Source organism: Nematolebias whitei, chromosome 8 (genome assembly GCF_014905685.2).
Source record: "Nematolebias whitei isolate Nwh7 chromosome 8, NemWhi1, whole genome shotgun sequence".
NCBI lineage: Eukaryota > Metazoa > Chordata > Actinopteri > Cyprinodontiformes > Rivulidae > Nematolebias > Nematolebias whitei.
The window spans coordinates 21498959-21514375 of NC_056505.1; the positions used below are offsets into that span (position 1 = coordinate 21498959).

Sequence of the window (15417 nt, forward strand, 5' to 3'; positions counted from 1 at the left end):
TATATATATACTTTTTGCTTTCAAGTCATCTTTTATCCTTTCTGTAGTGTTTCCCATACCATTATACAAGCAGGGCGCATTGCCCTATCAACAGAACCGAGCAGCCCATCTACCAAACCACTCCCGCCCCCACTACTAAGCTAGCTACATGCAATACAGACTAAAAGCTAAAAGGCTAGGTAGTGCTCTGCTTCCCTCGCGCTGAGCCATCTCTCCCCCGTGCTCAAAACTGTCAGTAAAACGCAGTCTTGTGGGTCTCCACCGACTGCTTCCCCAAACCCCCAACAAAAATGAACAGATGAGCACCCTGCCAAGGCAAGTAACGTTGAAATCGGGTCTCTCTTGTAAATGAGTCCTCGAGGCTCAATGGGATTAACCTGTCTAAATAAAGGTTGAATGAATGAAATGTAGGGGAAACACTGTCAGTTATTTAAAATTCTGTTTTGTTTTTCTAATAGTTTAATTAGGACAAAGTCCAGATTAAATCTGACTTGTAGTTTAATTGAAACAATGTGCATTATGTTTGTCAGACTCATGGAGAGGTGGAAAGGCGCATTGTTTCTCAGCTGCTGACTCTTATGGATGGCCTGAAACAGAGAGCTCATGTGATCGTCATGGCTGCAACTAACCGACCCAACAGCATTGATCCAGCACTCAGAAGATTTGGTAAAGTCTATTTTTATAATAGTCTTTTTTTTTGTTTTTATGACACACGTGGAGTTGCCTCAAGTTTTTAGAACTCACACGGGTTTATATGCATTATGCATAGGATATTATATTAGACACACACTTATGTGTTGACACCCCCCCCCCCCCGCAGTTCTCACCACCAGCTTTAAGTTGCACCCTTGCACTTTTTTAGATACATTTTGTCATTCTAGGCACCTTTCTAACTCCTTTATTTCATATACTTTTAAAGGGTTTTGCTTTCTAAGTGCAGTACTTACCGGTAGTTAAAAAATAAACCACTGGCTCATCTTTTTGTTGGCTCTGCAGTTCTGAGCCTGCAGGGTCTGTTGCTTTCATTTGCAGTTCTACAAACTTAAGATATGATTGATTGTTTCTGACAGCTTTCATTGAGTGCCTGAAGTGTATTTTGCCTAGTCATCAAATACACACATTTGGTTCAACAATGTAAGATGCATTCTCTGAAATCCTCTGCAACGTCATTAGAGTTGAGGTAGAGTTCCTGCAGATGGTTTCTGTTTCAACTGTATTAAATGTTTTATCTTTGTCACTTTAATAATCTGTTTAAACCTGCGCCATATTAGGACGTTTTGACAGAGAAGTGGACATTGGCATCCCCGATGCAACAGGCAGGTTGGAGATTCTGCAGATTCACACCAAGAACATGAAACTGGCTGATGATGTTGACTTGGAGCAGGTTTGTGCACATTTCTCTGCTTGTAGTCAAGTGGCATGTAGAACACTTATTTTTAGAAAGAGATGGTTATGTATTTTAATACACCAAAACTAGATAAAATGCCATTTAAAAAAAACTCCTTCAATTTAATAAAATTGTGTTCTCCTTTTTAGAGCTTTATGTATTTTTGTTTTTGTTTGTCTCTTAGGTTGCTAATGAGACCCATGGGCATGTGGGTGCAGATCTGGCAGCTCTCTGCTCTGAGGCTGCTCTGCAGGCCATTAGGAAGAAGATGGACCTGATTGACCTTGAGGATGAGACAATTGATGCTGAAGTCATGAACTCTCTCGCCGTTACCATGGATGACTTCAAGGTAAATTGGAAATGTGATCCTTATGAACAAGTATGAGAGTAAATTCAAGTTATTTATTCATGATGCATTTTTTTAAAACAACTTTCATTGACAAGAGTGCTGTACAAAAAGTAAAGTAACTTGGATACAGTTAAATTACAACAAATAATAAATTACACAAGTCTAAATTAAAACTTACTCTGACGGCTATGCAAATTTAAAGGGTTGTTAAACATGTTTTCACCTAACGAGTAGTAAAAATAATCAGATGGTTCAGTTGCACTGGCTAGGGCTGGATGATTATCTTTATTTAAAAAAATATCTATGATTACAAACGTGATATAAAATGAGACTATCAATATAAAACGATATACAGTAGTCACTCGCTGCTTCGCTGTTTGTTTTTCATGGATTTGCTATATGGCGGTTTTTCAAAATAAGATTTGATATGACACAGTTGGCTGATTGATGGATGAGCCGTAGATTGTTTATTTAAAATAAATTATTTTAAATGATTTTGCACCCTGTGTGAAGCCCGCAAGTGCAGGGGAAAGCTCTCCTTCAGCTGATCAGCTACATTTCTTTCTCTGCTGCACCGGCTTTGTGAAGGGTTAACCCATTGCTGTCCAGATGCACCAATCGACTTTTGTCTTCCAACTTAAAATTCAAAGTATGTCACATCGTAAAATCGTCATAATCACAAAATATAAGTGGTAAAAAGTTCTTTTTAATTATTTTAGAACTTCTATGTTCAGTTGTTGAAGTGTATGATCAAGAAGTACATTTCTGCTCCATGCTGCAGAGCTGTGTGACATCAATTTAAATTTGAACTGTAACATTTTAAATAAACTATCAATGCTGCACGGATTGTTTATTTAAAACGTTACAGTATTTAAATTTAAATTGTTTAAGGATGTAGATTGAGGAACAGGTGATGAGTGTGATTGCAGCCTGCCTCGTCATGGCAAAGTTTACTGAATTTGAACTTGTATCCCTACTTGGCAGTTTTTCACTTATCGCAGGTGGGCGTGGTCCCTAAAACCTGCGATAAACGAGGGATTACTGTAGTCTCATACTCTACGTAGAGTTATAATTATACTTGAAAATCCACCAGTTTTCTCCCAGTCTCCATCTTTACGCCACCCTTACCTTTTTCCCTCACCGAATACAATCCTGCCACTTGCTGCAGCTGAAGACTATTTGAATTATCAAGTTTAGCTTAGATATGCAGATATCTTTGACTCACAGTGGGAGAGCTACTTTAAATTCCTAATAGGTGTGAAAATGACTGGGTAGCGTTCTCCAGGAAATAAACTGGTTTAGAGCGGCATAGTATGAAGTTGTCTTCTCAATAAAAAGCACAGAGACCAATATCCAGCTTAGGGTGATTTATTTGCTGTTTTTCTTCTGGTATTTAAACACAGCAGTAAACCTGTAAAGTGCAAATGAGTTCGAACAGCAAAGCTCCGTTTCATGTCAAAGGAGAAAAAAAAAACTCAAGACACATGCAGCTGTGCACTTTACATGGAGCGGTGCGTTCACTAGAGTCGGAACAGCCACGGTGCATTCAAGAACATGGGAACTATGAAATTCGAAAGGAAACAAGCTGTAACCGAACAGAACCGAGCTCGGTAAACAAGCAGACTACACAACAATGTGGGGTTTCTAACAGCTTTGTTGATGAAGGTTAATAAAGTTTGAATTAATTTACTTAATTAGAACCAGACTTTTTAAGGAGCAAGTCGGCCTTTCATTGTTTGCTCTCTGTTTTCTGTTTAAATTTTAGGTGCACAGCTGTGTTTTTGGTTTTGTTATGCAAGGAAGAAAAAATATTTTTTAGACATTTATTTTGTACCGTTACAGCTTTATTAAGCTGTGTGACAACTGAGACTAAGCTTTGACTCAGAAATATATTTTTATTAATTTGTTATGGAAAGAAAAAATATACAGAGATAGCTAATAAAGTTAAGACAGGTCCTCTTGATGCTCAAAAAACAAACAAAACAATTGTAGAAACATTTTGTCTTTCATCCGAAAGACTTCTTCAGTCTCAATCCTGGATTTTTTGAGCATGCATCAGGATATATCGAGATAAATATATCACCATTTATCTTAAAACATTGAGATTAATTTTGGTCCATCGCCCAGCTTTACCACTGGCATAGTGAATATGGAGAATGTCCAAATAGAAAGTTTTGGTTTGTTTCTGTTTAGATTAAGGAACTTTATCTCCATTCATATGTGGTGGGTATGCAGTCATTGGTGCAGAAAAACGAGCGCAATAATTAATTTAACTTTGTGTTGTAGTGGGCTCTAAGCCAGAGCAACCCATCTGCACTGAGAGAGACAGTAGTTGAAGTTCCCAACATCAACTGGGATGATATTGGAGGTCTGGAAGATGTCAAGAGGGAGCTGCAGGAGTTGGTGCAGGTATGAGTGAGATCATAATGGAGATGGATCTTGTACTGATTTGAATTTTCAGTTTATTTTATTTCTTTCTTTCTTCATCTACATAAAATAGTATCCTGTGGAGCATCCAGACAAGTTTCTCAAGTTTGGCATGACCCCGTCCAAGGGAGTGCTGTTCTATGGTCCCCCTGGTTGTGGTAAGACTCTGCTGGCCAAAGCTATTGCCAATGAGTGCCAGGCAAATTTCATCTCCATCAAAGGACCCGAGCTGCTCACCATGTGGTTTGGAGAATCTGAGGCAAACGTCAGAGAGATCTTTGACAAGGTAAGTGTGTGTTTTAGGCCCATGTTTAATTTTCTAATGCTGGTTATTACCTTAAATTGTTTTTTACATTCTCTTTTTGAACCATTAATTGTTTTTGTTTTTTAGGCTCGTCAGGCTGCCCCGTGTGTTCTGTTCTTTGATGAGCTGGACTCCATAGCTAAGGCCCGTGGCGGCAACGTGGGAGACGGCGGCGGAGCTGCTGATCGTGTCATCAACCAGATCCTGACTGAGATGGATGGAATGTCGAGCAAGAAGAATGTGTTCATCATCGGAGCCACAAACAGACCAGACATCATTGACCCCGCCATCCTGAGGCCTGGTCGTCTCGATCAGCTCATCTACATCCCCCTGCCCGATGAGAAGAGCAGGATCAGCATCCTGAAGGCCAATCTCCGCAAGAGTCCCATCAACAAGGTGACTGTGCTATTAAGCATTGTTCACTGGACATGTATACAAACACTTTTCTAGTCGAGTAAAATAACACTTTTTGTCTTAACTTTGTAGAATGACATAAAATGGGGTGTTGAGATATGTGGAGAAACATGCAGCTCTAGAAGTTATTCAGAGTGCTTTGATAAATCACGGCTAATAATGAGTACCTGTGTGAAATCTAATCTGAAACGCGTGTAAGCTTCTGTTATTGCTTCTGTTTAAAAGGATGTGGACTTGAACTTCTTGGCTAAGATGACCAATGGTTTCTCTGGAGCTGATCTCACAGAGATCTGTCAGCGGGCGTGCAAACTTGCCATCAGAGAAAGTATTGAGAACGAGATCCGCAGAGAGAGGGAGAGGCAGACAAATCCATCAGCTATGGTCAGTATTTGCTTCATTTATTTATTTCCACATTTGTCTGAGCGTTTAGTAATTAAACTATCATGTTTGACACTTCAAATTTTGCCCTCTCATAGGAGGTAGAGGAGGATGATCCTGTGCCGGAGATTAGGAAGGACCATTTTGAAGAAGCAATGAGATTTGCTCGTCGCTCCGTCAGTGATAATGATATTCGCAAATATGAGATGTTTGCTCAGACGCTGCAGCAGAGCCGTGGCTTTGGCAGCTTCAGGTATATTTTAACACTTCAAGTGTTTGGAGTAGCTTATTGTAGAAAGTCTTTTTAAATTATGTATCGAAGAATAAATATTAGTTGTCTTTATTCAGCAGAGTACAGAAATGTTAACTGATGGAAATGTTTACAGGAAAATCTGCTTTCTATCTTACAATTGATGCATCTAAATGATGAAATTCTGGTCTAAAAACAGATGAGTGACTATGGTCTGTCTTTCAGGTTTCCTTCCAGTGCTGCAGGTGGCAGTGGTCCAAGTCATGGCTCAGGGGGAAGTGGTGGTGGTCCGGTGTTCAATGAAGATAATGACGACGATCTTTATGGATAAAACTACACTGCCCCACAGTGGTCAGTCCTGGGATCACACCTGTACAAATTCTCACCAGATTCCACCTTTTTAGGACTTTGTGCTTCTTTCATGTGTTCTTTTTCCTTTTTTTTTTTTTTTTTTTTTTTTTTGTACATTTTCCCTTGGAGAAAGCATGTAGCCACTTGGTTTGCTCTGAGCTTGATGTGGATGGTGAAATGGGATGTTGAAAATAGAATTGGGGCGGGCTGGGGGGGGTTGGCTTTAAAGTGGCTTCAGTCTCAGTATATCGGTAAAAAACATGACTGACGATAGTAATTGGGTTCACTGCTATACTTTGGAAAAACAAACTTATTGCTGATGACTTTTTTTCTTTTTTAAAAATAAACAGTAGCATATAATGTATTACAAATTCGTCAAGGTTATGTTGCTGAAAATAAAATTTCACTAAATGGAGATGGTAACTGTCTTTATTCATTTTGACTTTTTACTGGTTAAAGTCCACTTTAGGAAGTTTTTTTGGTTTTATACGAACAGGGATTGAAACAAAATATTTGACTTGGAAGTAACCTGTGTTAATGCACGTTTTTTCAAAAGGGCTCTTTGTTAAATAGTTATAGTTGATGATTAGTGCCTTGAAATGTGTCTGAAAATGTTTTTTAAAACGACTATAAAAAATATGTAGGCAATCTAAGCTCATTTGGCTGAGAGGCAGTTCTATGACTGACCACACAGTGTCACTCTGGGCTGAAAGAAAAAAAAATATCTATATATTATATATATTTAATTTTGAAAGGATTTTAATAGTAACTGCTTTCATTTTAATATTTTTTGTTTTTGTCACTTTAAATCTCATTACCCGATCCAGTTAATACACTTAAATATTTTAAACGTATGACTTAAAGCACCAATTCAAAGTTTTAAAACGAGTGGACACTGAGACAGTCTTCTATATTGTCTGTTTAAATATTGACAAATTAGATGCACCGTTTACATAATTTATAATGAGGCTGTGAGGACAACATCAACACTGACACATGAATGAGGTTTAACTAGAGTTTCTCACGTTTCCTGGTCCAACCTGCAGAGTCACAACTTCTCCGACCTCCAGTTCATTTCCATAAGCAGCAGCACAGTCCATGTGTGTATCCACACTAAAGGCTGCCAGCACTGCCTGCTTCACCTAAAAGCACATGCATGTACCTAAACGATGTCCATAAAACTGTCCGAGTTTAAGCTGCTTTACCTGTGAGTATTTAAACTACTTTCCATGGGCCGAGTCCAATCGTGGGCATCCTCTTCCCTGATGAGTCACAGAAGTGATCATGTTTCAACTGGTGACCAGGTCGTACAAAGATATGAGAGAAGTATGAGTGGTATCCCCTGACTAACCTTCAGTATATGAGGACGGGCTGTCCAGTCCTCATAACTTAAAGTCCTAATTCTCAGTTGTCAACCACATCTGGATTCATTAACTGCCCTGCAGCTGTGGTCTGAGTTCTTTACCAAGACATTCAAATTAAAGATAACCTCAGCACAGCAAAAGTCATTATACATGCAGGCGAACAAAGTGACTTATTGTCTTTGTTTTACTCTTTAACTGCCCTGATAAAAATGGCTGACACAGCTACAGTGCATATGCAGTTACTTACACTCAGCAGAGCTTTTCTAGTTCACTAAATATTTGCCACATCCTCCCCATGTGGAGCAATTTGTTCATTAACTAGAACAGCAGATTCACACGGTTATAACAAAAACACATCAAATTATGTAAATGATCCTCAAACGCTGTGGATAAAAGTTTTCACTTGAGGTTTCCGTTTTTACCTGGGATAACTGGAAGATGTTCCAGTGGTAAGGTAAGGTGAGGTGTGTGCGTGTGTGTTTGTGTCCAAATCAATTTTGGCAAGTTGAGGTCCAAGCCCATCTCTTTGTTTATCTGTAACTCGCTCTGATGGAAGTGTCCAAACTATTGTATGTGTGGTTGGACACATGTTTGGAAAGATGAACAGAAACAAAGATTTCTCAGTTTTATTCTGATAGCAGAGGTTTGATGTTTTAGTTAAGATTTATCATTCCAATACACACAGGTGATGTGCTCTTATTTTTTAAATATATGAGTGCAAAGTGCTGTCGGTAATGGTACTAAAATGCATTATGTAAGATCTAGGTCGCTTTACCTTTTATTTTAAGCAAAAGCAAGTGCAAGAATAAAATTATGTATAAGATATCATACAGCAAATAACCACAGGGTCCAATCTGAATCTGGACCTACTGCATTAAAAGTTTTTAAAAAGCCTCTACATCAGGGGTGTCCAAAGTGTGGCCTGAGGGCTATTTGAGGCCCTTGGAGTGATTTTGTGCGGCCCACGACTGCAATTAAAGAATGGTATAATTTTGACCCACAGGTTGAGGAGGTTGATGCAGATGTAGACCTTCTTTAGATTTAATGGTGATACTTGAATATAATATTTAGGTTTAATAGCAAAAAAGATTCAGATCATCTCAAATGAGCGATATTAAGTACAATACAAATATTTAGCTATAATTACTGGTAATCCCTTTATCTTACAACAAACCTTCACTGACTTCTACCAAAAAACAGAATTTTGGGTAATAATTCATAAAACTTGTCTAAATATAACAAGTGTTTTCAAATAAAAGAATTTCAGTTGATTTACAAACCGGATTCCAAAAAAGTTGGGACACTAAACAAATTGTGAATAAAAACTGAATGCAATGATGTGGAGGTGCCAACATCTAATATTTTATTCAGAATAGAACACAAATCACAGATCAAAAGTTTAAACTGAGAGAATGTATCATTTTAAGGGAAAAATCTGTTGTTTCCAAATTTCATGGCGTCAACAAATCCCAAAAAAGTTGAGACAAGTCCATTTTTACCACTGTGTGGCATCCCCCCTTCTTCTTACAACACTCAACAGACGTCTGGGGACAGAGGAGAACAGTTTCTCAAGTTTAGAAATAGGAATGCTCTCCCATTCATGTCTAATACAGGCCTCTAACTGTTCAATCGTCTTGGGCCTTCTTTGTCGCACCTTCCTCTTTATGATGCGCCAAATGTTCTCTATAGGTGAAAGATCTGGACTGCAGGCTGGCCATTTCAGTACCCGGATCCTTCTCCTACGTAGCCATGATGTTGTGATTGCTGCAGAATGTGGTCTGGCATTATCGTGTTGAAAAATGCAGGGTCTTCCCTGAAAGAGATGACGTCTAGATGGGAGCATATGTTGTTCTAGAACCTGCACATAGTTCTCTGCAATAATGGTGCCTTTCCAGACATGCAAGCTGCCCATTCTACAAGCGCTCATGCAACCCCATACCATCAGTGATGCAGGCTTCTGAACGGAGCGTTGTTAACAACTTGGACTATCCTTGTCCTCTCTGGTCCGGATGACATGGCGTCCCGGTGTTCCATAAAGAACTTCAAATCGTGACTCATCTGACCACAGAACAGTCTTCCATTTTGCCACACTCCATTTTAAATGACCCCTGGCCCAGTGCAAACGTCTGAGCTTGTGGAACTTGCTTAGAAATGGATTCCTCTTTGCACTGTAGAGTTTCAGCTGGCAACAGCGGATGCACGGTGGATTGTGTTCACTGACAATGATTTCTGGAAGTATTCCTGAGCCCATTCTGTTATTTCCTTGACAGTGGCATTCCTGTTTGAGGTGCAGTGACGTTTAAGGGCCCGGAGATCACGAGCATCCAGTAGAGTTTTACGGCCTTGACCCTTACGCACAGTGATTGTTCCAGATTCTCTGAATCTTTTGATGATGTTATGCACGGTTGATGATGATAACTTAAAAGTTTTTGCTATTTTACGCTGGGTAACACCATTCTGGTATTGCTGCACTATCTTTCTGTGCAACAATGGTGGAATTGGTGATCCTCTTACCATCTTGGCTTCTGAGAGACACTGACACTCTGAGAAGCTCTTTTTATACCCAATCATGTTGTCAATTGACCTAATTAGTGTTAATTGGTCTTCCAGCTGTTCATTATATGCTCTAGAACCTCCCTCTCGGTTTTCAAGTCCCATTTAAAAACTCACTACTATTCAGTAGCTTTCAACACCAGATGATCTGTGTTTTGATCCTGTATGCTCCACACTGATTTGTTGTCATTATCTGCATCGTTTTTATGTCTATATTCTGATTTACCTCATTTTGTATTTTGCTTGGTGTGTTACCTGTTGTTTTGTCTGTACAGCACTTTGGTTGGCCTTGCAGCTGTTTTAAGTGCTCTATAAATAAAGTGGTATGGTATGGTATGGTAATTTCCTTTTTCCAGCCACTTATTGCTACTTGTCCAAACTTTTTTGGGATTTGTTGACACTGTAAAATTTTGAATGAACATATTTTTCCTTTAAAATGTTACATTTACTCAGATTAAACTTTTGATCTGTCATCTGTGTTATATTACAAATAAAATATTGACATTTGCCATCTCCACATCCTTGCATTCAGTTTTTATTCACCATTTGTTTAGTGTCCCAACTTTTTTGGAATCCGGTTTCTAGTAATTGATGGGGAGAAATTGGACATTTTAAAAAGAATATAAAGTGGTCGACATACAAGTTGATCAACTTTATCAGTGTCCCTTCAAACCTTCCATGAATCTGTTTTAAGGACTGCCAGCTGGATGGGTTTTCAGAACTTTCATGACCCTTTTGGGCCGTCCATGGTCCAAACAGGTGTTTGAAGGTTCACCCCCTTTTTGAAAGAAGAGTTACTCGTTTTAGTCTTTTGTCTCTGAAAATAAATGAAAATGAACATTTCAAGCACAAGAAAACAAATAATAGTCCCCAAAAATTTAATAACTTAAATTCTTAAAATAAAAAAAAAAGTTAGTTTCTGATGCTCCTAAAGTTTTGGATCTACAATAATGTAAACTAAACTTTTAACCTTTCTCCAAAATATTATGCACGTTGTTGAGAGTATAAAAAAAAATGGGTGGGGGTGGGGAATCACACTTAAATTTTTTATTTTTTTCTTAAATTAAAAAAATTTCTGGCCCACGAGTCCTTTCATCTAGAGAGTTCTGGCCAAACGTTTGGACTCCTCTGCTCTACATGAATCACCAGCTCAGTGAAGATGCACAAACGCGCTCAGATGCTTCTCTTAATTAACAAAATATATGACAATTACAATTGTAATAAAGATTTAAAGCATTTAAAAATCCACAAAAATGTTTCCAAATAAAATTACTTATTCTGCATAAGACTGCTCCTCATGTAATGACAAAATATGACATAATCTGCTTAAACATACCTATTTTATTTTATTTTTAACAGATTTACCACAATCAGAATATACCTTTGTGTGAATGATCAGAGAACTAAACGGATTTGAAATCCCAGGTCTCCTACTTCAAAGTAAACATCCTTATTTGGCCACAAAGATTCTCACTCATAAGCACCAAGTCTGGAGGAAAACATCACGACAAAGTCAGAGTGTAGCTGACGCAGAACAAACTGGAGCGGCACAGACTGAACTTCACACATTTGGTTTATTTGCTCCATTATTAAAAGTTAATAAATACTGTTCAGTTTTGTCCAAAGCTGACGAGCAGTGACGGTCTCAGCAGCAGGACAACCACACATTCAGACGTTCAATTCTCTCCCATCATCTCACAGGCTTTACACAACAGTACTATTTATTTATAATGCATTTAAACAGTTTTTGTGCAAAATGTACACACGTATATGACCTTTGAAACTTCCTGCACAACTCATGCTCATACACACATTTCATCATTGCTGTAAACTCCACCAGGAGGAGCTGAGGAGGTTTCAGCGCCTCCCCGCCTGCAGCTGAGACAGAGAACAGCTGCTTACAAAAAGCCTGCTTCCCACACAAGGCTTCCTACGGGCTGAATAGATGTAAAGTTCCAATTACAGATGTTACAGATGCTAGAAGCTGTTGTCAAATCACAAGCCAAAAAGCAATCGCCGGTGTGGTTTATTTTTTGGCACCGCTCACATTAGCACCAAGGCATGGCCTTCAAAAAGCCACAGGAGTGGAGAAGAACACACAACAAAGCAGAGTTGGTCAGCGTAACCATGACTAATTACTTTAAAAGATAAAGCCTTGCGTCCTTCCCTCTGAGAAAATCAACTGTCACTTTTATGGCATTTTACATCGAAGACCAAAAAAATAAAAACCTTCATTCTTGGAACCAATCGCTCGTGAAAAACCTCCTGGCTCACGGCACATACAGTACAATATAAACTTTACATTTCCGTTTTCCTAAAAATGTTCATTCCTGGTAGGAATTAGTGACACAGCATAGGACATAGTTTGTTGTGCACAAAACATGGCTGTTTGTAGATAATTCTTACAGTGTGGCCTGCGTTCACGTATGTGATAGGACTTTGGGCTAAGGCACCTGCATGTCCCTTAGAAACTGATCAGGCTAATTGGTTATTGGCAGCCACGCAGCTCAGAAGGGAAAGCACCCACGTTAGGACCAGAATGTAAAATCCAGGCTGTTGCTGTAAATGATTGTCATTCCCAGATTGTTCAATTCAGCAAAGATGAGCTCATACAAATTGTTATGAATGCAACTAATTTAGGGGAAAAGCTTTTCATACAACCCAATTTTGAAAAAGTTGGGATGTTGTATAAAATAAATAAAATGTAAAAAAAAAAAAACCTAAATGCAATAATTTTAAAATGTTATAAATTCTTATTTTATTCACAGTGGAACATAGTAAGCATGTCAAAATGTATAAACTATGAAATAGTACGTTTATATTTTTTAGGGAATAAAAAGAAGTTAATTTTGAATTTGACAGCCTCAGCACATTTTACAGATAGGACATGTTCATATGTATCACCATGAAGCATCCCGTCTTCTTTTAACATCAGTCTGTAAACATCCAGGACCTGAGACCAGTGGGTTGAGTTTTTGGAGGGAACCGTTGTCCCATTCTCGTCTGACTGAGGACTCAAGATGTTCCAACAGTTCTGGATCTTTTTTTTTCTGGAATATTTTGTTTTGTGATGTGTCAAATGCTTTCAGTTGACGAGTTCTGGACTGCAGGCAGGTCAGTTCAGCAGCTGGACTCTTCTGCCACGTTGTTGTGATGAATGCAGTATGTGGCTTAGCATCGTCTTGCTGAAATATGCAAGACTTTCCCTGAAAATAGGTAATCTTGATGGGAACATATATTCATTCAACCTTTATTAACACAGATAAATCACATTGAGCCTCAAAGACTCATTAACAAGTGAGACCTGTTTAGAAAGACAAAAAGTAATGAAAGTGACACATGTATAGGATTTGGAGACAAATAAATTCCTATCAAACTCTCACTTCTTGGCCGAGGAGAGAGGGCCTGAAATTGAAAAAAACACCCCGCACATAGAGACAGGGGGAATCTGCAGGGGAGGGGAGATGACAAGAGTGGTGAGCGTGTCCAAGGACTCTCCAGAGGCACTGTAGGAGTTCTGATAAGAATGATATAATCAGTCAGTTCCCTCTGGAGAGATCCATAAACACTCTCGAGGGGTGTCGAGGTCGACCCAGGAAAGCTCCAGAGAGAATCCAAGAGTCCTGAAATGATGACACAATGTTTATTCAGCCGGGTCCCTCTGATAGGTCCACAGACTTCCTCGGTGAGAGGGGAAGGTGCAGAGCATCAAATTTACAGGGCCTCCAGGTGAATTGAGATAAGGTGGCCTGTCAGCCGAGGAGCCACATTCAGATAAACAACATTTGTTTTGGGAACAGGCACAACTTTACTGATTTATGTCTGCCTTGAGCCTTTGCTGGTCCTCACGAATCCCAAACGTCCAAATTAAGTGGACACACTGCTGGTCTGTGCCTGAGAGTATTCCCCAATATCTGATCAATCCTGCCAGTGAATCCTAATGGTTCAGTTCGCAAAGCAATTGAGTTTGGGCGCCCGATGGAACGGAGCAAACCATCATATAAGGCAGGCAGCCTGACCAGGGCCAAATTTTTTGCCGACGACTTCCTTGTTTATTGATAAACCAGGAACCGACCAATTCCAAAAAGCAGGAAACCTGTTATCATAAATCCAATTATATATGCATCTTCAACATCCTCGATGGACAGCAGAGATAGACACATCACCTTCCAATCGCCCCAGGAATCAATGACATATCCAGCTGCGTGCGTGTCATTAGGGCAAGTCGTCTCGTCTGAAGCTTGTCTTCTCAAAAATTTTATCAACTGTGTTGAGATCAGCTGACCAGATCCATAGCAAAAAATTAAAGTTCAGAAGATACAGTATGTAGAGAGAGGCTCTGAAGCAGTTTCACAGACAGGACAGAGCAAAAGCAAAGCGGAGGAGGGAGAGGGGAGGAAAAGCGTACGCCCTCGAGAAGAGCAAGTGGTGAAGTTCTAGTTATGTTGTTCTAAAACCTGTATATACTTTTCTGCATTAATGGTGCCTTTCCGGATGTGTAAGCTCCCCATGCCATAGGCACTAATGCACCTCCATATCATCAGAGAGGCAGATTTTTTAACTGAGGCTCGAAGGTCCCTCTCCTCTTTATTATTGAGGGCATGGCATCTGTGGTTTCTCCAGATTCTCAAAATTGTTTGATATTCTGAAATTTATATGATTGGATTTTTTAAGTCCCGACAATTTTCCATTGAGAATTATTCTGAAATTATTCTTATTTTTTTAGTTTTTAGCAGACTGGTGATGATTGATTCATAACTGGCTGTGAGTATCGTACCCATCACTGCACCCTGTATTCACTGGTTAACTGGACATTATTAACTTCATGCAGACTCTCTCACTGGTACATTTTCATCTTCAAATCACTTCTTGGTCTGCTGCCTTCATACATCTCCTCCTACATGTCTCTGCATGAGTGCAGCTACAGCGTGCGCTCTCAGGACATTATTACCTGCAGTGTCCCCTCAGTGCAGACTGAACTTGGTAAAAGGGCCTTCTCCTACTCTGCTCCTGTTTCCTGGAATATCTTACAAAAAGATCTGAAGTTCTCGACCTTGACCTCTCTAAGTGGCTTTAAGCATCTGTTGGACTCCTGGCAAGGACCAATGCAGATATGTTTCTGTTTTTAGTTTTCTACATTTGCCTTAGAATATAGCTGTTTTTTGCTACTTTTTTGCCATCTTACTTTAATTTGAAGAAGAAAAAAAAAGAAAAATCTGTATGCCTCTTTTATGATTGTCTATTGTTGTTGTGGTTGTTTTCATCACTTTTTGTTAAAATCAGGTCTCTCTTGTAAATGAGTCCTCAAGGCTCAATGGGATTAACCTGTCTAAATAAAGATTGAATGAATGGTGAACCTCTACACATTTTTACTTTTTTTTTCAGTAAATTATACAATTTCTTCATTTAATCATGTGATATGTTTGATATGTTCCATTGTGAATAAATAATGGGTTTATAAGGTTTGAAAATCATTACATTCAGATTTTTAAAAAACATTTTACACCATGTCTTAACTCTGTCCTAATTGGGTTTGTACTAAAGAGCCTGGATCCTTCAGATATATTGTACAGAATACATTAGAAAAGCAAATGTCAGGGGAATTGTTTTGTTAAAAAAAAAGGGGCACAGGGTTTTACT

General features: G+C 39.0%; 1 protein-coding gene across 1 annotated transcript in view; it reads left to right on the forward strand.

Annotated features, from left to right (window-relative positions):
* Positions 1 to 6057, forward strand: part of LOC119413973 (valosin containing protein) — a 10203-nt gene extending 4146 nt beyond the window's left edge. The window contains exons 9-17 of the mRNA XM_037681059.1: positions 531 to 666; positions 1272 to 1384; positions 1572 to 1736; positions 4023 to 4145; positions 4237 to 4449; positions 4555 to 4863; positions 5107 to 5262; positions 5358 to 5512; positions 5735 to 6057. Coding sequence (XP_037536987.1) covers positions 531 to 666; positions 1272 to 1384; positions 1572 to 1736; positions 4023 to 4145; positions 4237 to 4449; positions 4555 to 4863; positions 5107 to 5262; positions 5358 to 5512; positions 5735 to 5840 — 1476 coding nt within the window. The 3' untranslated portion in view covers positions 5841 to 6057. The remainder of the gene's footprint in view (positions 1 to 530; positions 667 to 1271; positions 1385 to 1571; positions 1737 to 4022; positions 4146 to 4236; positions 4450 to 4554; positions 4864 to 5106; positions 5263 to 5357; positions 5513 to 5734) is intronic.
* The last annotated feature ends 9360 nt before the right edge of the window (positions 6058 to 15417 follow it).